This window comes from Falco peregrinus, chromosome 5 (genome assembly GCF_023634155.1).
Source record: "Falco peregrinus isolate bFalPer1 chromosome 5, bFalPer1.pri, whole genome shotgun sequence".
NCBI lineage: Eukaryota > Metazoa > Chordata > Aves > Falconiformes > Falconidae > Falco > Falco peregrinus.
In genome coordinates, this window is record NC_073725.1 from 3,434,110 (window position 1) to 3,459,434 (window position 25,325).

At 40.9% G+C, this 25,325-nt stretch overlaps 1 protein-coding gene across 2 annotated transcripts in view; it reads right to left on the reverse strand.

Moving 5' to 3' along the window:
* The window catches only part of RAPGEF5 (Rap guanine nucleotide exchange factor 5), a 162,213-nt gene that overhangs the window by 95,561 nt on the left and 41,327 nt on the right, over positions 1 to 25,325 (reverse strand). For both annotated transcript variants that reach the window (XM_055804925.1, XM_055804924.1), the window contains exons 7-8: positions 18,862 to 18,910; positions 3,468 to 3,544 (exon numbers count right to left, since the gene is read on the reverse strand). In XM_055804925.1, coding sequence (XP_055660900.1) covers positions 3,468 to 3,544; positions 18,862 to 18,910 — 126 coding nt within the window. The remainder of the gene's footprint in view (positions 1 to 3,467; positions 3,545 to 18,861; positions 18,911 to 25,325) is intronic.

Sequence of the window (25,325 nt, forward strand, 5' to 3'; positions counted from 1 at the left end):
TAGTCTTTCTGGATCTGGGATCTTAGTACTATGGAATCACTTTTCACCCCTTCATGTTTCACCCAGACGAGTCAGACCATGACTTACGAGTGGCATAGACCGTTACAAGTCCCCGTACTTCAAATGTCAGATGGACATCAGCAGAAATGCAGTGTTCCCTCTGCTGAACAAACACTTCATGATCTCCAGTGTATGAAGCAAACCCACTTACGTTAAGATGAGGGACTTCAGCTGTGGGGTAACAGTTGGCTTCAGCATGTTCAAGTGGAGGAAACACCCCACAGAAAGACAACTTTCTGGACACGAGCCCCTCTCACCCCTCGGTCTCTGCCGGTGTTCAGACAGAGCATATCAGTGCTTTCTGCGTGAACGCGCAGCTCAGGGAAGAAGTAACTCTAGATACAAGCCAATTAGCCCTGCCATAAATATGGTCTGTATTCAAATCAGCAATTTCATTAAAGAACCATATTGTCCTGTTTCAAATAACTCCCAAGAAGAAATCTTACATTTTAACCTGTTCCCTCCTTCCTCAATTATTCCTTAAATTAGGAATTACAGAGAATGTGAAAAATACATTTATTTTATTTGGTTTCCAGAGGTTAAAAGTTCATCTAAAAAATTTCTGGGAGGGCTAAGGTATTATTAAATTAATTGTACATGCTTGGTTCTGGGAGTAAAGTACACACTTGAAATATGAAAAAGCATGTTTAGCCTTTTGTAATTAAGAAGAAGATGATGAATCCCTCACTTTTAATTCTGATTTCCTCAATTATTCTTACTTTCCGCTATAAATCTTTCTGCTAAGTACTTATAAGAAAGCATCCTGATCAACTAATTAACTGATGACAGCTTCTAAAAGTTGGTTGGGAAGATGTTGTTAGAGTCTCCTATTACTGGTCATTTTCACTTGTCAATATAAATTGAATTTTCAGGCAGTGCTTTTGAAGCTGTTAGAGGAAAGGATAAAGGCAAGTCGCCCTACTTGCAAAGTGCAGTTTCCATTTGTATTTTGTGCAGGCACACACCCTCCAAAATCCCACATGCCCAGATATTGGTGCTTAGTCCTCTAATTCACATACACCAACAGATATACAAATACTAACTTATGTGAAGGTGACAATCGTAAAGTTATGTATTTTAACTGGCTTTAATTTAAAATGAATGATAAAAGAATGTAGGAGCTTTATAGTAAGGCTCTTACTACCATTCACAGCCCAAAATTATTACAATTAGAGGTGTTTATGCAATATTTGAAATCAAATCAAAAAGTTTAACGGGAAGGAAAGTTAATTAGTCACTACTGAGTTTGGAAAAGCAAAGATGCTGACAACACATTTTCTGTTTCAGCACGTCTATTGGAAAATATTCCCTCTGTAAAAGCCAAAAATGAATATGCTAGCAGTGACATGGAGGTGAATTAAGACATCCCTAGGCAGACAAGATGGGATTTTTTTTATTTACAAGCATGCTTGCACCAGTTTTGTTAACTAACTCCAATGTAAATGAATCCTCAGTCCCACAGCGTGGTGGTTAGAGCAGCCACCACACCCTGCAACTCTGCTAACAGAAGAGGTTTGTGGTGGTTTGGGTTTTTTTCCACAGCACCACTGTCTCCCATGTCTGGTGAGAAAAACCACAGTTATTACAGGCTTCACCTTTGATGAACCTGAAAACTTAAACCCATATGCTACTGCCTCAAAAGATCATTTGCTTTGCCCCAGCCACATGCACAGTCTCAGTAGAATGGAAAAAAACCCCATTCACACCCTGAAAGCAACCTGTATTGTTTGCAGGATGCTGCGTTTATGGCACTGACAAACAAATTGGAGCAACAGGTGCTTTGATAACGCTCCTGCTCTCCTCCTGGTTGCGTACATGAACACTTTTGTTAACTGCTCACTTCATAATTGTTTAATTTTAAACGTTTCAAATTCTTTCAAACCTTAGAAGCTGGTTTCCAGCTAAATAAAAGCTGAGCGAATAAATATCCCAATAATAAATTCTTAGGGGCTTTTATATCCTGCCCATGTAAATATATTAGCTGGCTACTTAGGACTTCGAGTACACATGTCGTAGTCTTTCTTTTTACACCTCTGACATAAATGTGAACATTTTCAAAAAATAATAACTACAACAGTCAAGCAAGACTGAGCATACATGAAACCTGAAAAAGAAAACAGAAAGCCAGATCTTTTGTGCAGTCAGGTCAGTATTTCCCCTTGGGTCTTTCCTATAGCTCTGTAACATACACCTGAGCTCGAGAAGGCTGATCCTCAGCCCCACACTGATATGAATTAGGAATCAAAGTCAGGTAACAAAATTGTCACACATTAGGGCTTCTACTACACTTCGTTGTTTGTTGTTTTTTTTTAATAGAGTTGGAACTGTGTGCAATTAAGAAAAGAGCAGGCCATTTCTGAACATCCTGCTTAAGCATGACTCCAAAGGGCAGGCTAGTAAAGCCCACATACATCCTGATGCAGTAGGGATATCTGCACGGTCCCCAAACCTTCTGCCTGCACTCTCCAGGTGCCTGCCATGGTCCAGAGCTGCTACCAGCACTGCCTAGAGCCCCTCCTGGGCTCACTGTGGCTAAGGCAGCCCCTGCCTTTAGAAAGATATACATATTGCTTCAGCCAGGCTTGCTCACAGGCATCAGTGCAAATCCTGTCTTTCTTGCACACAAGTTTTTAGCAGGCAGGGTGTTAGGAGATAAATCAGACAGGAACTACAAGTTGCATCTGTGGGAAGGAGAAAAGCAACTGGTGGGGAACATAAGATTTCAAGAGGAATAGAAGAAAAAAAAAGTCAAGACTGGGTAAAATCGATTTTAAATTAAAAGCAATAATCAGTACCAATACAATGAGCAATATAGTTGCATTTGCACAGTTTGAATGCATGAACTAAATGATTGAATGAACTGGAAATTAATCAAAAAAGATTCACAGAATCAAAAAGTGTAAGCAACTCCACAATAAAATATCTAAAATGCGGTTACATTTCTTCTGAGCAATATCTAGAAGCATGCTTTGGTTGTAAATGAGGGACATCAGGAAAGGAAAGCAAAAGGTTGTTGCTTACACTCAAGTGACCAGTAAGTATCCTCATATCATTGCATGTCTACTTACAGTGATTAAAATTCAATCAAAATGTCACATGCCCGTGCCTCCTAAAGCACACCTTATTTTATCTTCACATCTGGTATATGTTACGTGTATGCTCTAAAAAGAGCAGAGATATAGTTGAAGAATGCTGTCCGATCGCAAAACCATGGGATTAATTCCCAGCATAATCATCAATCTTATTCTAAAGAGTCACATAAGACAATATATAGCAGACGACCCCCTTCCTAGGGCTCCCTGTGCAGAACATTGAGGAAAATCCATTTCCCAGAGATACTGAAAGCAGATCTTTCAACTTGTATGTCTGAAAAACTTCCCAAGACACTATTAATCTCACACATTTACCTGAGCATCAGAGGTATCCTTGAGTTCTTCTAGTCCTCTTATTTCTTGACTGCTGTTCTCTTCATTTTGATGAATTGCTAAAATAAGAAAGAGGGAACATATTGGAAGCAGGCAGGTTTAAAAAGAAAAAAAAGTTGTGGATCAAACTTCTAATTTCCAGAAGGGTCAAAATCAGAGTTTTCAGTTTACCTAGCTGAAGAAACGAACACCACTTTTGCAGGGACACATCAGACTTCTGTATTGCAACCAGCTGTATCTATAGGTGGGTTTAGTATCTATAAGCCAAGATACCCTTCCAGTCAACATACCCACCTATTATATTTTGGTGGGACATTAAGCCCTCAGATGTTCTGAAATGTAACACATGGCGGGTTAGGAGGGTCAGACCCGATGAAACACATGAAAAGTGACTTTACCTTACACCATACTCATTTACTTACAAGCACCATAGTCAAATATCCATCTTGTGTATGCACCGAGTGCTTTGCCAGTGTAGCCATAGCAGTTGTGACTGAAAAACCATCCCTGGAGTGGCGGAGCTGGCAAATCCATTTCCTGACGAATGCCAGGCTCATGGTTTTGCTGGAGGGGCAGGAGGGTTCAGCTGGTGTGCTTCCTCTTGTCCACCTCCTCTCGCCTTCACCCCTGGGTACCTGAGCTGGTCATCAGGCTGCGTCCGAACAGCCACAGTGGTTTGGGACAAGGATCACCAGTCCTGTTTTGCTTTAAAACAAAATCCTGAGGCAGCCCAGGATTTGATTGATGAAAAAACTGGCTGTTGAGCAAGCAAAAGGGCTGGCAGGTAGCAGTGCCACCTTCACCAGTCACCCTCACCTAAATTCTCCTGAACCCTTAGCCTGAATCTTTAGACATAAAACCAGGTTACCACGGCTGAGCTTAAAACATAAAACCAGGTTACACACGGCAGTGTGAGCCATGAGGTGTAGCTTGGTGTGTCTGCATGAGTGCTCTGGTTCTACTGCAGACAAAAAGCAGCCTAACCTTTAGGCAGCATCCAGCAAAGTTAAAAGTAACTTTAGAGTGTTCTTGACCTCTAAAATAAAGCACATAGATTTATTTTCTTTTTACTGCAAGATTTCTGCTGATATTGCTATGTCATATAGGGTATAATTCTTCTTTCTTCCCCCACAGTCATGCTATCAATAAAAAAAAAGTAATAAAAACATAATTATAAAAGGAGGGGTTGGGAGGAGTCATTTTGTCAATACAGTTTATTCTATTCAGGGATCTTTTTTAATCTGTTACCAAAGGAAAACAAGTCTGGTATAAATCTTCACTAGTGGGTCTGCTGGCATCACTTTACCAGCCAGCCTCTGAAATTCAAGGTGAATGCTGAAAACACAGGATCAATCTATAGCTATAACAGAAAGCAAGTATAATGGGGTTAGATAACCCAGCAGCATTTACAGCCAGGCAAAATGAAAACACTGGGACATTGTGGCATATCTCTGCCCCAGGTTGGAAAAATAACAACCCCAGGCAGCAGTACCCAGTGACTGCCCCAACAGCCCCGTGCGGCCCCTGCTTTCCCAGATTTCCTAGGGCAGGGTTTCCCAGGCCAACCTATTCCATCCACGCAGACTCAGGCTCTTGCAGCCCCTTCCCTTGTAACCCACCTCCCAGGCTTCTTCCCCAAGAGCCACCTCGATCTCTTGCACACTCTCACGCGTACGTGACCCCGTTCTACCCACTGCCGCTGTGGGAGATGCAAAGAATTCAGGACATCCATTGCAGAACGCTAGTCAGAAGAACCAGCACAACACAGAACACTGTAATGCCAGAAGGCATTAGCAAATGCTGAAAAATCATTGTTTGAGCAACCGCAAATCACTTATTTCTGTGGCTGTGTTAGCAGAAACACAACATTTCCCCAACTCTCCTTTCAATTTTCTGATTTCTCCTAAAATCAATTTGCTGTAGCCACTGATGGGCAAAACACCCTCACAGACACTGGCTATTAATCACGGCATTTAAAGGAGTGGCACCTTGCTAGTAACAAGAACACAGGTCCAGCTTTAAGTGATTTCCATTGATCCCGCCAGCTTTTCCGACAAGCCGGAGCAGATGGGCACTCCGCAAACAGCTGGGCCAGGGGAAAAGGTTAGTGGCAGCCAACTGGCTTCTCATCACCAGCTTCTAAGTGTCCCCTTCCCTGCCCAGTGCCAGGATAAGCACATCAGAGCATTTTCCACCAAAGCAAACAGGCCGATGTTCAAGGAGCAGCACGCTGTCGCTAGCCTGGCTGGCTGGCAGGTGAGCGAGGGGACGGTATCTGGCCCAGGAGCTGTCACAAGCAGTGAACACCCAGGGCTGAGGGCAGCAAAATCTTATACCTGGCACAAAAAGAAAGAGAAAGAGGGTGCCTGTCCACAACCACAACAGATACAGGTATCCCTTTAGTACTGAACAATTTTAGCATCAGCAATTTTAAAGATGATGAGAAAAAACCCTCAACTTAGATGTACCCTAAAGGGAACAGCTTAAAAAGAAGAAAACTGGTTTTATCAGCAATTTCACAGCTCAACTCTAAAAAAAGCTGAAAAAAGTTCATAATCCAAACCCAGCTCTCATTGGCGTCAATGTTGTTTAGACAGTGTAAGGAATGTAGAAAAGAACCAGTAAATATTTTCTTAAAGGAAAAAAAAAAATCAGCCAGAACTTGCACTGATGTTCTTGCAGCCCTCTTGGGAGAGAGGGAACAGTCGGCCTCTTTTTCATGGAATTTCCATCATGAACTTGATTTTTTGTGTCCTGTCCTCTCTGCCTCTTATCCAAACCCGTAAGAACCAGGCACTGTTGAACCATTTAACTACATGCAGGGAGCAATACTGAAGGAATCACACCGCCTCATACATTTTTTTCCACTGCAAGAATGTAGACCCTTGAAGGCTGAAGTGGCCACACAAATGAATAACAAGCCTTAAATATATTTTCTTGGTTTCTGTATGAAAAGTTTACTACATATTTTGCCTATGAAATACAAAAAAAACCCCACATTAATTTCTTAGAGTATTTCTGTGTATTCAGAAACTTATGTTACTGGGGATCACCACACACACATAAGAAACCAATTTCTATACACTGCATGCCTCCTATTACAACTCACAGGCACCCCTTGAAGTGGCCCAGGCGCTGCCCTCATGGGCTTTTGTGCATGCAATAAAAGGTGTGTCATAAAATATAAGAATTCAAGGATAACTTCCCACTCACTGTCGGTTCGCCATCTATTTCTTAATAAAAAGGCTTGATGTTGCAAATTCAACCATAGGAAAAGTGACCGGAAGGTTAGGGTGGGATGGGAAAGATTTCCCAGGCAAGTGTTGATTCTGGGACAGTTCCCTAAAAATGTAACATGTACGTACAAAAAAGTTGTGAACTTTGGAGCTGGGCCAAACCCTTTCTTCTCCGCCAGCATAAACCCAGCCTTGCTCCCTGGTGCAAATACCCCAGCAGGTCTTACAAAGTAGCAACACCAGGGAAAGGCAAAGGTGGTTTACCTTGATCTATAGGTATCTGTTTGATATTATGTTTGGGTTCATGCTTGAGACCCAAGACAGGAAAAAAATACAAACAAAGATAGAGGGACCAATCCCCTTTTCTATATGCAGCATTTCTCCTCCTTTGGAGGTCACCATGAATGGAAGAAAAAGATGTTAAATGAGCATTAGCTTGCTAATATGCAGTTCAAATGTGTCCATTTGCAAATTAGCCTAGGGAATTCAGGATGTTGATTTTTTATGGTCACTTAAGGATCACAAGGGCCAGCATCTGATCTGAGTTCCTTGTGTCCCCAGGGACCAGAGCTAAGATTTTGCTAGCAGATTCTTCGATAAAGTAATGTTGGAACAGAGAATTCTTGCAGGGGAGAGCCTTGTCCTTTAGTAATCCCATTTCAGCTCATTAAATCAGCAGAAAAAATAACAAAGAAATAAGAAACAGAAGTAAATCAGTTTATACTAGCTACCTCAGCAGAATCAGCCACCGCATGGCATTGTGAAGGGAAAGGGAACGTAACCATCACTCTCACGCTGGAACCGAGCACATCCTTTCTGTCACCATTACCGACTGAGAGCACTCCCCCACTTTTACTGCCACACCACAAAGTTTAATGTAGATTTAAGGCATTGGAAGGGACTTGTCTTCCTCAGCAGCACAAAGCATTACAGGCACGTCAAAGGGCTCACCTTAGCTAGACAGCCTGGCATGCAGGGAGGGTCACATCAGCCACCCGCAGCAGTATGGACCTTCTCCTGGCTATGGAAGAACCCTGCCAAGGGCTACTCACAGACCTGTGCCTCCACGATACGCTCTTCTGTATGCCCCCAGACTTGAGGATAAATTAATTATGTTTGCTGAGTAAGATTTTAAATACACATTATTTCATTTCAATACTTTGTCTTATTCAACGCAGAAGAATCTTTCAACCCAACTGAAAGTGGAAAGGACAGTTTAAAAAAAAAATAATCCACACATAAACCAACTCCTGGAACCCGTGGCATTGCAATCTTCCCAGAGGCTTTGCTGTATTGTGTTTTCTTCCTTTTCTATAAATGAAGTTTCTTCTTTCTACCCCTTCTGGCTGCAGAGATAACCTTCACAACACAAACCAAGGCACTAGCGTCATTCTGCTGCTGCAGCCAGCCAGACTGGAACAATAACAGCAGCAAAGGTGTGAACTTCCTCCCTTTGGCTTAATAGGGTGTTAACTTTGAAAGCTAATTATTTAAATGTTTGAGAGAGGACTGCCATCACAGTTAACCATTTTGCTGCTGAACAGCAGACAGGAACATCTGTCCACCCGTAAGCAACTCACTCTAGGTAGCACCCACATGGTCATTCCAGGACAGAAAGCCAGCTTAGCTCTTCATCACTGCTGGCTGTCCCACACCTCCTGTACTTACTAGTCCCTCTCCGTACTACCATCAACCATTTGGAGTTGGTGAATTGGCAAAGTATTACTTTTAACCTGGCTCAGTTTGATGATCTGGTTGTGAACAAAGCCCCCCAGCATCAGGCAGGGCAGGGGACAGGACAACCTGCAAGCCAGCACTGCTGCCAGACCCCTCGTGCCACACAACTCCAACTCCAGCCCTCGAGCTTGCTGTGAAGTCCAGCTGTGGGGACCAGGGCTGCCTGCCTTTTTGGGGACAGGGAACCCATAAACGTCGCCCTCGGCAGTCATGCAGTTTACCTCTGCAGTGCCCTAGGCTGCTCCCAAGGCTGAACTTGCCTCACAGGCTGCAAACCCTCAGGCATCGCCCTGGGAGCAGCCCAAGGGTGCAGGGACCCCAGGTGCACAAACACGCCCGGCTCGCCCCCACAGCCCGAGCGGGAGCTGGATGAGTTCACCGGCCCCACGGGCAGCTCTGCTTGCCACAGAAAGCTCGGTCACGCCTCGGGTTACGTCCCTCATGTTTTCAGATGTTGAAACCCTTCATTTCAAATGAGAATGTTAATTTATTATTTAGTGTTCTTTAACCTGCTAACATCCTAGAACACCAAAACACTCTGCCCTTTGTAAGATTTCAATCCTTTCAGTACTGTATGATCAAAATTCATATATGCATCTCTTTTTCCTAGCCGGTAAGCAAAAGGCACCTACGTGCCCTCTACAGATAGGAGACACACACCACCATGGAACTGGTAGAGACCACTTCTGAACAGAACAACTTTGTTTGTTTGACAAGCCAACAGATTTTCACTGTCTTATCCCTCCTAGATGGTTATAGCCTGTTTTTTCTGTCCCTGTCAAAGTATCGCTGTTGAAAAGACCTCAGGAATCTGCAATAACATTCCCCAGGGTAAGCCTCCAGTGCTCTGAATTGCCAGCAGCCTGCACCAATTGATTTATCATCAGCTGCTGGGAAGCTCACAACTTTTAGCATTCTCATATCCCAAATTTTTTGAGAGGCATGTTTCTTTTCTTTTTCCAAATGAAGTTGCTAGTGTAAAGCTTTTCAGAAACAAAGAGCAAAAAAATCATGTCATTCTAAGCTAATTTCATGATTTTTGAAAACTTTATTGTTATTTTGAATATCCGTCGTTATTCTTTGTGGAGGACATACAGCAAGCCTTAGTTACAGCTGGTTACTATGGCACCTCTGAGCTGTTTGACAGTGTTAAAATGTTTGCTGATGCTTATTAATTTATCAGAGTGGGAAAAAAAATGAATAGCTAGCTCATCCTGATACCGCTGGGGAAACTAAAAGCCAGATCCTCTAGGTTATGTAAGGCACTAGCGCTGAGCAGTGGAAAGGAAGATGAGCAGCAAGTAAATGCTTTACAAACCTCAGATTTGGGGACCATTTTAAGCCAGACCAGGTCCTCGTGCATACTCCTGTATTTTCCAAGTCCATTTTCCAAATTAAAGGGGGAAAACCAACACACTGAATACCTCTGAAATCCCCCAAATCTGCATATAACAGACAGCGATAATCCCAGGAATAAAACCCTCAAACTGAGAATTGGTTCCTTATTTACCGTGAAACTGTAATCTTTTCCCAGAAATTACTGAAAAGAGAAAGCTTTTTAAGCTCATCCTTAACATGTTCCCTTTTATTAGCAATAAAAAAATTGCCTTTGAGCTTTCTCATTCCTTCCCACTATTTCTGCATATATATATGCAAATTACTGTACAGATTTTCCTTCGCCGAGTACACTACGTATCTCTGAAACAGTTGGCAGACCCCTGGGGGAGTGTTGCCCAGACAGCTGTGCAATCAGCTGAGTAAATCAGCTAATTAAAGAAACAAAGAAAATGCAAAAATTATTAAAGACAGACTCTTGCTTACAGCATTATTCAGCACCTCTGTATCTAAAAAAGCACAGCAAGCATGGGATGGAATAAAGGTGCTTGTAAATTGGGGAACAAATTATTGCACAAGTGACAATGATGCCGTTTTCTCTCAAACATTAATCTGGGATTCGTGATATTTATGCTTTGTAGTTTAAATCAATTTAATATAAATTACTCCATCATTTCATTTCATTTCATTTTAAAATTACAAAACCGTGAAATGTAATGTTGGTTTCATAACTGATTTCTGTATGTAAAAAATGGTCATTAACTTCAGCTTGACCTTAGGTGTAGAACTAATATTGAATTTGCACAGAGGCTACTCATTATGCTGGTCTAGTTTCCACACAGAAAAATAAGTTCCCAAGGGTCCTAGTGCTACAAGCCATTTCTCAGATCTCAAATAGGAAACAGGGCTCCCAAAAATGATGCAAAAACATTTCCTCTCATTGCAGAGTTTATCAAAAGGAACAGATAACAGCAAGGGTAGGAATCTGCAATCTAAACAGAGCAAAGCCAGTGTGGTAAGAAAGGAGGCTGACCCATTTAGACTTGGTCTTGCTGATCCACACACCATTAAGGCGCTGTTCCTTTCCGCTGCATCTGAATGACCACAGGAAAGACAAGCCTCAGCTCTAACGAGCCACGGGCTTGCCTCTGCTATATAGCCGGTGTAAAGTAAAAACGAGTGGACCACGTATAGCCACCGGTATTTCCCAACTAAGTCAGATTACAGCCAGGAGCCTTTGCTGCTGTTCTTTTCACTTTACCGTACAACTGGTTTTACTAGGAAGTTCTGTTGATTTTATTTATCAGAACTGAAGCTTTTCCTATGGGTTCGAAGGCCCGCATGTCATCCAAGGTGGTAATGCATTAGAAGAACATAATTTTAAAACACCTCTGCCTAAACAAGGGAGGCATTTTTTAATAGGTAATCAACTACTGTCCATCCATGTGGCCGGGGGAGGTTTGGTTTTCAATGCCTGGCACTTTGTCATACATACAAAGGAAACCCTACATCTGACACCCACTTTGTGAACATAGGAACTCACAGAATTTTTTTATCACAGAGGAAAAAAAAGCGGAAAACGAGTGGCAAACACTGTAGGATTACTACAGGAACAGACAAAGGCACTGTTCTTTGCAGCAGTAGCAGCCCAAGGAAAACCATTCAATGGCTGAATACAGAAAGCTTTAACTTTTACCCCTTGCTTTTAGACGTTCATTCTCACATGCATGATATTTAAAATTTTCAAAAATCAAGTAGCAGTGTTGCCTGAGGTGTTGGAGGTGTGGAGAAGAGCCCATTACATGATCAGCAGGCATGAGGAGAATGATTGCTGGGAACTGATCAAACGAGGAGGTAAGGGCAGTAGCTGAGCAGGCTGGTGCAAAGCAAAACTCTGCTCTCTATTCCATGGAAACATCCTCCAGGCACGGCCAGGAAGGGAGCAGGAAATAAAGAGGACTCTGAATAAATAAAATTCTGTGAGCTTTCTGTAAATGCCTCTCCCAAAACACTGGAAACAAAACATTCACCTGGGAATTGGTCTTTCGCACAACTGCTGTCTTTCCGACCTTATGGTGCAATCCCTTTTTGCATATGTGCAAAATATCTGTCACCTACACAGCTATTCAGCATTGCTCATTTCTTTGGTGTGGCTCACAAATCACACAGAAAGTCTAAAAAGTTCTGCAACAACTGCAAAAAACAGACCATAAACTGCCAAACCCCCTCTCAGTGCAATTCCCTCCAGAGAACTCTCTGGACCTCTTTTCCTTCTTTTTCCAAGACTGGGTCCATTCTGCTTTACATCAGCTGTTGAACAGACAAAGGCTGGTGAGTGTAACTGCACAGAACGTTCACGGATGCTGTCCAGGGCACTTCCCACCCCCAGCATTGCCCAGGGTAGTCACAAAGCGGCTGGTCACTGCTTGAGACACGGCACAGCAGAGGGGGGTGGGGTGGGGTGGGGTGGGGGTGTGTGTCTGTGTCTGTGTGTGTCTCTGTGTGTGTGTGTGGTGTTCCTGACCAGCCACCACAATGAGCACCATGTGCCAGGGCCACAAGGCATCAGGTCCTACCCTTCTGAAGCGCTGCTGGTTTCTTCGTATGCCTGATCTCAGGAGTAATGCAAGAATCCCACGGGATGCAACAAGACATTGGCCCTGAGGGGTTAGCACACCCTTCAATAAGGCATAAAATGTTTAAAAAGGATCACTTAAAGAAGTCAACAGGATTATGTCCCTTCCTTCAAGGCACGAAATCCTTAAAGCACAGTTAACTTTTAAAATATTCCTAGCCATGTTCGAGGTGCAACTTTTATTTTGAACCACATTTCAATGCACAGAGGAAAAGTAAAGATAAAGTTACCAAGTTCTATCAGGAGCGTGACACTCCTGCACCTTTACTTTGAGTGGTGATTTCTCCAGGATGAATGCTATTAGTAACACTTGCAGAAGAACTCTTTATTCCACACATTTTGATAAGTTCAACCCTTGCTTTAAAGAAGTGGATGCTTGAAGGAATTGAAAGTTATAATGAAATAATGTCTTACTTAAGTAAATAAACCCACTGAAAAGAGACATAAGGGGACAAGACAAGCAGTAAGATCCTACTGATACTAACCTTTTCCCACCCTTCAAACTTTCTCAATCTTTCCACAAGGGACAATGCACATCTCTCTGGCACAGGACTACCACTTTATTCTGTGAACAGGAGAATGTTTTTTCATCCCACTTTATGCCCTTTTTTCAGTGGCATAAAATAAGTGCACATTTTACACCATAGATACTGTAAATCTGCTTGTTTACAAAACCTATAAATTCAAAGGTTACTTAATATGTTTGAGATTTAAACACAATGCTGAACTGTTCTGTTCTTGAATGACCTCATGTATTTGTAACCTGATTTTTCAAGTATGTGTACAAATCTAATTCAAATTCACAATGATTTCCATTGTCTATATAACAAGTCTGTTCTACAAGTAAATAAAACTAATGACATAACACAGGACATTCATATAGCACCAAATGACAAAGTTTTTGCTAATTACCGTGGAGTAAAGTTGCCAAGAAGTCTCTCAAGGATCTGTGCTACTTGGGGAAAAGGGCTGAATGGTAAAGATGCAGTTTCCTGAGTTAACTAAGCTGATAAAAGAGCTTACTGCTGCCAAAAGTGTCTTACTGGGCTCCTTCCCACAGCCCTCCACCTCCCCACCCTGATAAGAAGCTTCTCACAGGGGTATGACAGAGGTGCACAAAATCCTGAACAGTATGGTGATGAACTGGGAATGGAAAATTCACCATTTTCCACAACCAAAGAGCTATGTCACAACAGAGTAAGGGTCATGGTGAATGTGTTTAAAATAAAAAAAAAACCAGAAAAAATATGCTTTCACATAGCACACACCTGAATTGTGGGACTCGATGCCAGAAAAGGTGATGAAGGTCAGGAGCATAAGCAGGCTCAAAAAGTATCTTGATAAATTAACGGAGAAAAGGTCCACTAAGGGCTACCTAACACGACAGTGTGGGTATAGCAAAATCCCTCTAGCACAGACTGGTAGACGCTGAGTATATACATCAGAAGGAGAACTGTACTTGCTCTGTTTCTCTGCTCTGAGCATCCCCTACTTATCACTCAAAGTAGGATCGGAGCTGGATGGACTTCTGACCTGACCCAGCCTCGCTGTTCTCATGTTTTTAACCAGGATGACATTGCCTGGAGTGTGTTCGAATCAAGTCACACAGTCAGCTCTGACAGCAGTGCTGTCGAGGTGGTGCACAGGCTGGGAAAAGGAATAGCTGTTCACAGCTTGCTTTTTATTCATGTCCACAAAGTTCAAGCCCCAGTGACTGCTTCATATTGAATCATCCGTCCCAAAATAAAAGTACTGAGCAAATCACATAGGCAGTTAAGTCCCAAGAGAATCAATACAAAAGAAAAGGGGAAGAGTGGATATGCATACATATATGTCAGAATAGGGTGGAGGTAATCCAGAGGATCTCAAATATAACGTTAATACATTGCAAAAGCCATATTATAAACAAAATGTAAATAACCCTTCAAAAAAAAATATCAACAGAGCTTGTCAATTTAAGAACGGCATGACTAAAAAGTATCTAACTATATTGTGGACATCTGAGTACCATTCTTAAGAGGGAGCAAAACAACAAAGTGCTGGGGCTTTTGTGGCTGCCCTGCCCTTCTCAGTGGAGGGAGAAGCACCCCCAGCCCGGTCGCTTGCCGCTCCAGCAAGCTTGGAGAGAAGCTGCAGTTGCCCTCTTTCTACCTCATCAATACTCTGTCAACTGTTATCTTAATTAGCCTCTGTATACAGAAACACAAGGACCAGAGCCGTGCTCTTACTAATGGCCCTTTGTGCGAATGAAGTTACAGAAATTCCTTTAGATATAAAGTTAAAGGAATTTACTGGGTGATGTCATAGGATGCAGCTATGTTCATGTACAGAAATGCAAGGCATCTTGTTTGTGGATGGGATTAACACCAGTTCCTGACAGATTTTGATCAGTTCAGAGGTACCTGTGTAGCTACGCCACCAGCTAAAGCCTCCAGCCTTAGGCTATTTGCTGCTTTTTATCCTTGTTTTAGCTACCATCTCTAACACATAGGAAACATGTCATGAGTCATGACAAGCAATTGAGATAAATGCCAATCCTTGTAAACCTTCAGATGAGAGGCTGCTTTTCTGTTCTGTTTCAGCACACTTGCAAAAGCCAGCCAGATATAAACACAATTCTAATGCCAAGTGCCTACAATTAAAAACAAAGTTCTCTTCTTCTGCTCCAGTTATTTGCTTCCCCAAGACCTTTTTTTACCAAGCCAAGGAAGAAGCATTTAATCTATTTATTTCTAAGGTTAAGCAAGAACAATGTTAATGCATTTTTATAAGCCACAGAGAAGCACGCAAGCTCATTTCCTCCTCTTAGGTCACCTTTCTCATGAGACCTTTATTCTAATGAAATATAAATGCGCTTTCTAGTCAACACTGTTACTGAAGGTCCACCAAAACTTCAGGATTACAGGCATTAATTTTATCCATTTTTTATTTGCAAAAAAACCTAAAAATACTGAGCTCCCTCTGCATGAGGGCTCTCAAGTACCTCTCTGTTGGCTTATGCCTTGCTCTTGGAGTGGTATACCTGTGGTACACATCTGAAATACAAAAAAAGAGCTTTGTTCTACAGAATTTTTTCTTTTTTGGGGTTCTTCACTTGTCCTTGAGCCATCTGTCAGTTTTATGTGTTTCTCCTATTCTTCCACCCCACAATAAAAACAGAAGAACACCTCTTGGGCAAAGGCATTCTCACACACACACTACTGACTTTTTGTTTTCTGGTAGCTGACATTCTGCATCAAGTCAGATCCTGTACTAGCAAGAATTTGATACTCTGCCCTACCCCATAGTAGGCTCAGATCCCTGCTTTGGTTTTCAAAGCATTTTGTAAGTAGATAACAACGTCTAAATCTCCAAAGCAACCATTCTGGCCCAAGAACTGAAATAGTAATTACTACTTCTCATATCCATACACTAGGTAGCAAACCCACGCTTCATTTAAACAAAAATAAAGTGTTTCACCCGGTAACCAAAGGCAATGTTTTCCCCCTCCAAGCATAGAAAACCTCTCTAGTTGGACCCTCTTCACCTCTTGCAGAGGGAGCTATGGTGTTTGTGTGATTGTATAGCATTTTCCACGCAATGCAACCCAGTTATTAATACAACAGCTCTAGACAAGTAATATTAAAGCTTTAATCAGCCAGTTTTTCTAGTACAATTAAATCACTGTGAAGTGCCTCTCTAAGGACAGAGATATATCCAGAAATTAAAGTAATCCAGGAACAAATTATACAGTCCTTCCATTAAGCAAAAATACTCTTTTTTTTTTTTTTTTTTTTTCCCCTCTTAGTGGTAGTACTAACCAGTTATCTAGAGGAAATATTTTGAAACACTGTAATTTAAAAACCACCAAACCATCAAAAACAGTACAGGAACCTCTGCACAATAGCTTTGGCTTTTGGGCTGCCAATTCCTAGGAAAGCTTTTGGTTAATGAACCAATTAGCCACTGCAGGCAGGTTTCAGCCAGCAGGTTAGGACCATGCCCATCATCAGTGCTCGCCACTCATGAATCCCAGGGCGGATGAGCCAGGCGCTCAGGCCATTCATACCAGCCTGGAAGCCACCCAGGGCAGCAAGCCCAATCTATTTCTGCCAAAATAAACTCTTTGCCTGATCTTTGTTGGTTTATTTCCTGTAATTATATGGAGTCTTGGAGAAGGTTAGAAGAACAATATCTTTGAAAGCTACTGTGGTTTTTAGCTCCAGAAGCGCTTTCTCAGAAATAAGCTTCACTTCACCAGGCACAGCATACCATAGCTTGATTGCTAACAGTAACTGCTATGCTGTGAATTTAACCATCAGCAATAAAGCAAAAAAGCATAATCAACCACCCTAATTTACTCTGCTCCTACTGTACTAAAGGCATTAACTTAAATTAGACCTTACAGTTATGCTTGATCATGTACCCATTCTTACAGCCATCCAAGATGAGGCATAAAGAAATGCAAATTCCAGCACAAGCATGCACTAGTTAAACTTTCTAAAGAGGTATCTTTTGTTCAGATCTAAACCCATATTGTAAGTGTTTACATTAATTTATTAGGAAAGCCAGGTCAGCGCTTGAAAGGTCTATATAGGGAGCTTTGTTTATTTAAGGCTGTGCGTTTTACCTAAAATACGTCTACCTTCTCAGTGTGGGTTGCAATTACACTAGTATAAAGGACACTGCAAGAGCTATACTCCTTTGCAATTTTCATCTCCTGCAGCTCATTCCTTATCCAACTCCCACCCCATTTTCTACTGACAACCATTATGTAGCCATCCTCCAAAAGGAAGTGAGAGGGCAACTCAGGTTGAAATCAACTCTTTTGGGGAATGGAGTTCTCATTTATTGCCAGTAGCAGTAGTAATATTTGCCAACACAACTGCTGAGAAGCAGGGAAAGAGATTTCTTAGAAACCTATAAGCACTAAATGAAAAGGTACATGGCACCATACTCTTAGCCCATTTTACAACAAAACAAAAGGTTACCTTGAGCCTTTCTTTAAAACAGTCTGGGTTTCTCTGCACTGAAGCAGAGCAGAAGCATTTCCATGTTCAGCCATTATAATTCAGGTGGGACTGGGGTGATACCAGGTAAGGGCAAGCAGCTGAGGGGTGTTAACTTTGTAAACTACCATAGTAGTTTCAGAAGCAAAGCTATTACACAGAAACAATTTAGGTCTGAATTCACATTTAGACTTGTGTTTATTTTCTGCAGATCTACATTTACAGATGACTGTGGATATAACCTATGGGTACTTCTATTTCCAGCCAAAAATGAATTAAACCATGTCTAGAATATTTTTGTAAAACTGACATTTTCACAAGGAAATATTTGCAGGTATGCCAGCTACATCTTCCTGATGCCTCCAGTTTAAGATAGCATGTTGTGTATAACGACTTTGTGCTGTACAGGTAAGCCACAGATAGAGGAGACACAGATATTACAACACAGTATTATTAACAGGTCAGAAAATAGCTAAAAAGGTGCAAGATCCACAGTCTTAAATTCTAGCAAAATCACTGAAGATCATAAGAGATGCTCAGTGCAAATGCTCCCAAAGACCTCAATGGCTTCAGGAACACACCAATGATTTAAGGCAACTCCCCTCTGTTTTACTCTAGAAATATATTCAACTCTCATTTTACCACATGCCATTTGCCCTTACTGCAGATAACTGCACCGTACATGAAGACACCAGAGAGTTAACCCTGTATAGAGTCAGGTCTGACCAAGAAGGTTTTGCCAGTCCCCATGCAGTGCCTAGAAAACACAGCTCAGCAATGCCGATACCTTCTGAAAGTGGCTGTGCTACCAAACCCCGACAGAGCTGACCTGACTAGGTATTTCAGTGCCTCTGCACTGTATCACCAGCATTTGCTGTAAATGTTTATGTCAGAAACTTTCAGTTATCCATTTGCTTTTCTCCTTCTACTACCCTGATAACTGAGACTTGCTTTTACAGCCATACGGATGTATAGACAAGTCTTCAGGAAAGAACACTTTCATGCATGATGTTGTCCTTTTGCTTTAGCATAAAGAAATACACCTGACTGGGCAGGCAAAACAGGGAAAATGGCAGGAGATACTGGTCCATAAAAGGAAACACAGGAAAATTATCAACTTATTTGTCTTAAATGTAAGTCACATAAAGACACAATCTTCTTTTATAAAGCGCAAGCCCTGAGAAAATAGTGAATTTGGCCAGAAAGAGAACCCAGTTCACATTCAACTGTAACACTCCGATTTTATCAGCTAGGTCATTAGATGTGATGATCTAGGGGAAGAGAAGCTAGACTGTAATTACATTGTGCTATATACACGGATTCTCCAGTGAGAGAGGAACACGATCCACTGTCTTTGCTTCCCCGTGTTAGTAAAATGGCAATGGCAGTTCAAATCCTTCAATAAATTACAAAAGGGAACAGTGTTACAAAACCTGCTGACTCACCTGACTTCCTTGCTTTTAAGGCAATGACAGCAGCCAGTTCTCTCTGTACCTAAAATATCAGGAAAGAAAAGGATGGTTATAGTTACTAGCACAGTTGAACAAAACAAAAATGTAACACTGGTAAGATGCTGGTTATCAATCATTTGGAGCAGTCAACTGCACATGGAATTATGCAGGTACTTGGTTTTGAAACTACAGTCACTTTTCTTAGCAAATCTATTTCCTCTTCAGCTGGGAATTCTGTGATAACTATTTTTTTTAACTTTAATTTCATGTAAATACTGCACATTCTTTAGGGAGCGGGCAATTCAGCAGCCTGACCTGTAATTTATTTGCACAGCATACCTCTTTACCTCTTGCCACAAGCACACACTTGAAGCTTCTTCCTTTCCTGGTTAAATGTTTGTTTTGCCTCTGCTGAGCACACTGTAACGTTGGATTTATTGTGTGACATTTGCTTTTTGGAGCTTTCAGAAAAAAACAACCTCTCCTAACAGCATGGCTGAGCATTTCAGGAGCAATTTAGCTTGAGATGAACACGCAGAAGTAAGATCTACATGATTTCCTGGTTTACAGGCTACAGCCAGGTAGTAGCCAGCTCCCTTCCTCAGCCTCTTGTCTCTGCATTCTTCGTATTTTCCCTATAATCTCTGCATAAACTGTCCCTTTAGCCAGCTCAACTCTACATCTACTTCTCTCCATAGGTCAGTTCCTTTCTCTATCAGTAAAATTCTGTATTCTGCATTATTTTTATGCTTCATTCGTTCTCACTGCCATCGTCCATCCCATTGCGGCTGCTTTAAATGGCCTGCACTGAACCTACAACACCCTAGACACTCTCTCCTGCATACACCTCAGATCTTCCCTTCCTCTACCCCATCCACGCTCTCAGACTCTTCTGTTCACCTCCCACCTTCTTCCAGTTTCCCTCATTTTCCCAAGATAACCTGTCTTTAGTATTAAAAAAATTATGGGACATTCAACTATTTTTCTAGGGATTATCTTACCTCTCTGTACAGTCTCCTGCAGTGCATACTAGCCATCTCGTCCTAACAGAACCTGGCAAAGTTCAAGACCATTATGCAGTGGGAGTTTTGACATCCAGTTTCTGAGAGCATGTGAAACTTAAAACGTCATTCACAAGACGTGTGGTATGATCAGAGTAAGGCACAAAGCCCATGAAGGATCCCTGAAGTAATACAATTACTAACAACTGTCAACATGTCACTCCCGCAGCTCTGAAGAAAAGTTTAGAAGTGTGAAACAAGAATAGTTAACGTTACATTGGTCTGAGCAGAAAGACAGACAAAATCACCCAGGACATCTCAGTACAATGGTAACTTCAGCATCCACTGATGAGATACTCAGCAGCCACGCAGCAGTATGATCTACTGTGGCAGAAGGCAGTCATACCAGAGACCACATCCTTCCTCTCCTTGCATCCTTCCTTCCCTTGTGTCAAAGGACCAGGAAGTTTTTTTGTCCTTGCAAGGTAAAAGGATCTTTTCTACTCCTTGATGCTGCCCCACTGAGAGGGACAGAGTTTTCTGCCACTCCAAGGGTGAAAATATGAAGCTAGTGCCACAGATTTCTTAAATGTCGTCCTGTTTCCAGCACAATTGTGCACGCTGGCAGTATTGCCTTCCCTTCCTTCCTTCCTTCCTTCCTGTACACTCATTCCCATGTCTGGAGAACCGTTAATCATGATTAATGTAAGCATAAACTGCAAGTAAAACGGGAAAGAACATTTCTTCTGTGGAAAAACAACTTCTGTGCATGCTTGCTTGCAGCAATATACACTAGTAATAATACATACAAGCTACCCAGAGTCAGAGTGGGGTTTTCAATGAAAGCCCAAGTTGTTTCTGAATAACACCACCACCAATTCCCTAAACTGCTCAGATCCTCTCCCTTCATTAAACTCAGCAGGAGGTACCAGTGTCGATGTCTTCATCCTGGTCTATTCTTACAGGTTACTGACAGTAAAAAACAGTGCACTGCTGTCTCACCTTTATTTTTTAGCATTTAATAAATACGTTATCTTAAGATTAGCCTTAGGAGACATTACAATCTGCAACATTTATAAACATACCAATTAACCCAATCAAACAATTGAAAAATGCAAATCTCTCCATAAGTGTCCAGAAACCCCACCTTTTCAGAAGAAAAGACAGCAAGCAGCATTGTGGCATCCTACAGTTATATTTGCAGTATTACATTTGCTTATATGGTGGCACTTTTCAAGTTTGAAAGACAATGCTAACATCACAGGCAATAAAAAGGTTGGGTTTCAGTATTTTGTCTATGTTATGCAAAGTATCTCATTGTTTGCTGTGTGCCAGGAACACAGCTGGTGTATTACTTAATCTGAGCAAAAACCTTCAGTTAAAGCAGGAGAAAAAGATGTTCCTCTAGTCTTAATGTTAAGCAAATGTTCCTTCATCAAAGGGTTTAATCCTGACAGCCTGAGCTCCCTCTCGTAGGACTCATGCAAATCACAAAGAATTGGTATTGCTGAGCATCCTTCTGGATTTGCCTGGTGTCCTTAGATTTCATAATCTATGTGCTTTTGTCTATTTTAGCATAAACGCACTTGACGTCTCTGCTGGACATGTAATTCCTATGCATCATGACATCAATGGAAATCCATGTACAACATTCATTCCGCACTGCACACAAGCTACATAACATAATATCGTACTTCTTCCTAATAGGATTCCAGTTACTGCCTGTTTGACAATATTGATAGTTGCGTATCACATTGAAGATAATAATGTGGGCTCAAAGTAAAACACACATTCAGACAAGATCTATGTTTACCATATAGAGATATTAAATACAAAAAATTAGTTTATATGTATAGCTTTTAGCTACAATGCTAACACTCTCTAAATAAGCGTTACATTTTGAGCAGCATTGCAGATGTCAAAACTGATTCCGTTTAAAGGCCAGCTTACCACACAGTATTTACAGAAATATTATGAAAATTTGAAAAAGAACATTCTGAGTAAGCATTGTTGGCATGTTACCACATCTTAATCAGTTTTCTTTTTTCAATATGAAAGAGCAAGAGTATTCATACAGAGTGGAACCTGTGTATACTTCTTCTTGATTAAATACAAATGGAATATTTATATGATGAATTTCTCATCTTCAAAGGGAAGAGGTAGAGATTTTTCAAAAGTAACTACTGTTACTACTGTTCTTTTCTTGTCTACAACTACTACAACCACTGTTCTTTTCTTATCCATGAATCTGGTCATTTTATCACAGAAGGCATAGTTGTGCACCTAGTAGATGGCACGTACCACCCAAACTTTTTGCGTTCTGTCTTTTTTCTGCCTATAGTAGTATTTTGTGAAACAGTATTCTAGATGTCAATGTGCCAAACAGGACTTCATATCTAGAGGCAAAATGTCAATCCTTACAGAATCTCAAAATGAAATCCTGTACCAGAAAGCTCTAAACAGCAAGGTTCTGCAAAAGAAGAGCCTTCACATTTTTGCATCTCAAGTAACGGTAAGTTGATGGACTCTAAATAAACATAGTATTGGCTGACATCTTAAAGTACCAAAAAACTGTATTTCCCAGATACACTACATTAACATCCTGATATTCTCTTCTGTCCCATCACAAGGTAAAGTAAGAGCTTTGCAGTGGAAACACTCATCAGCCATCCCATTGTGCTCTGGTTTTAGCAGGCAAGAGACTGAACATGAAGCTGCTTTTTGGGACATGACATGGGATGCATGACAGCTCTGGAATACTTCTTTAAACCTTGGGGTAATCATTGCATTTTCTTAAAAATTCATGATGAAAAAGATTATCTGATGTAAACATATTTCAAATGGCACTTTGCACTGCTTGCATGTCAGCTGGCTTTACAACTGACATTCGATGGTGTTGTCAGTGCCTCACTGTAACGGAGCATATGATATGAGCATATAATTCGATAGGCTCCATTCAGTTATCTTGACTGACTCTGCTTCTTCCATTGTAGAATAAAGCATAAAGAAAAAGTGAGACTCCCCCAGCAAGTTAGTTTCTTATCTTTTGTATCTGACCCTGCTCTTAAAAGAGGTGTATTCCATACATTATCCACAAATGAAGATGATAAAGAAACTTCTGAAATTTTTTCCCAGCTGCCCTTCTGACTTGGTATCACTCACCACAGCTATCGCTATTATCTTTACAATCTTCATAACCATTGTTTAAAAACAAGAGTGCATTTCCCTAACTAATCAGTTCCAGACTGGCTGAATTATCAAAAAAATAAATCACAAATTGTGCAGTGGATGTGAAAAGTGGAACTGTACAAAAGCAACAACACCTGGTAACAAAAAGAAGTAGGGAACAAGTCATAAGTGAAAGGCCAGCAAAAAAAAAAGTCAGGCTAAAGTAAAGAAAAAAGGAGAGAGAGAAGAATTCACCAAACTTGTACAGATGCCTATGTCTGTGCTAGTCACTCTATAACCCCTTCACAGAAGGTGCACACAGGACCAGTGGAGCCTAAGGTATGACTGTTTTTCCCTAAAGTATGACTTTTTTTCCCTAAAGTAGACTTTCAAAATTAATCATATATTTAGCATCCTAAAAGTGCCTGCTTCTGCTCCCTGGCTATAAGGAGCACCTGGGGAAGCTAGCTCAGATGTAGATGCCTGCCATATGGACACTTATATTTAGGTGAGGCGAGTTCCACCCTCTGCAACAGCAACAGCTTTTACAGAGTTACAGAAATATATAACTAGACCTTACGTGCATACATGCCTACAGTTTTTCCTGTGCTTTTAGATGCTAAAACAGTGATTTGTATTTTAGGCACACAGATTCCTCCAGTGTTACTTGGGCTGGATCTTCACAATCAGCTTAGGTTTGAAAATTAGGGAATTTAATCCCCCCAAAAAGAAATGCTGACACAGAAGCATCCTTCTGACCTGACACAGAATGTTTTATTCCATTACAAGAAAAGCAAAAAGAAAAGCAGAAGAGAAGATGGTACTATCACCACTGCTGGGATTTGAACGTCCAAACCTAGAAATACACAAAAAAGTCAACTCTAGTCTCTGACTGCTTTAGTGCTGGGTTGGAAGCAAGGGTTTTGGTTTTATTTTTCCACTTCTGAAACACTGGTCTGAAGGGTATTGTGAAAAGGATTTTGAATTAGAAGTTCTTCAAGGAATATTGGTTCGATTCTGCAGCAAATACATAAACATTCGGTGAGCCAAAAAGCAAGATAGTGTGAACATACTTCCAGTCATGGCTAATACCTTCACTTTGGGTTTCCAGGTTTTTTTCCATACAAATTCTGAAGCTGGCAGCAAAAATAAAATTGACAACATGTATCCTGGTGTATCCAGCCCTCTGCTGAGTAGTGCAAGGTAAGGGCTGTTCATATTCCCTTGGGACACATGAAGGCTCTCCATAAATTCACAGCGAGTACTTTAGATCCCATTCAATTGTATAGAGGAAAACAATATTCTGGAGGAATAAGAGCGAGAAGTTCACATACAGATGCTAGTATTTGGAAGATGCTGCTCTGGTCTTATGTCTTTTCTCCAGGGATAGACTAGAAAATCATTATAAAAAGCCTGCACAGTTTTGTGGAAAATCAGAAAATGCAAGAGAAAATATCAGTATTTTTGGCAGTACCATGGCAATACATGGGTCTCAGGCCATCTGGAGATGCAACTGTCTGATTTTTCTTTAGCTAGAAAAATGGTTCATTTGAAAAAAACAACAACTGTCCATGTGCCCTGCTGCTGGAATCAGTCAGGATGCAGGTCAAAGGTTTGACCTTGTAAGCTAGATGTGAAGCACTTGGAACTCACTGTGAAATATTCACATATTTAAGGATAGGCATTTTACTCAAGTGTATCCTGCAACAGTTAGATCCAGTTGTTAATACTCAGAAAGTCACTTTATTTTGTTGAGTGCTGGTTTTTTCTTAACTGATGAAAAAACATTATTTTTCTGATTTTTAGTGATTAAGCTTTTGAGGGGTACTGGCAATGTTTTATAGCATTGGTAGTTTTGTGGATTTTTAAAAAGATACAACTTTGCAAAAAGTTTTTGTAATTTTTCTATTTTTTCCTCTTTATGGAACTAAAAATGGAGGATATTGAGGTTCTGAGTTCTTTCATTTTCAGTGAGGAAAAAATGGTAGTGAGCACAAGGAATTTGAATGTAGAAGATATTAAAAATAAAAAACAATTTTAAACCACAAAATTTTCTAATGTCATACAATTTAAATTATTTTTGCATAAGGTTGAGCATACAGAACAACTGGCTTTCACCTGTGAAGGCATTTGTCTTAACAAGATATAGCACAAATTCTCCTTCCCTTCCATTTTTCAGCAATTTCAAGATAGTACTTTATTAATTTTACTTAAAATAGCTTTTTAATCTCATGCCTTTTTCATGACAACTTTACCCTGCTTGGTTCACTTTCATCTCTGTATTTTCTC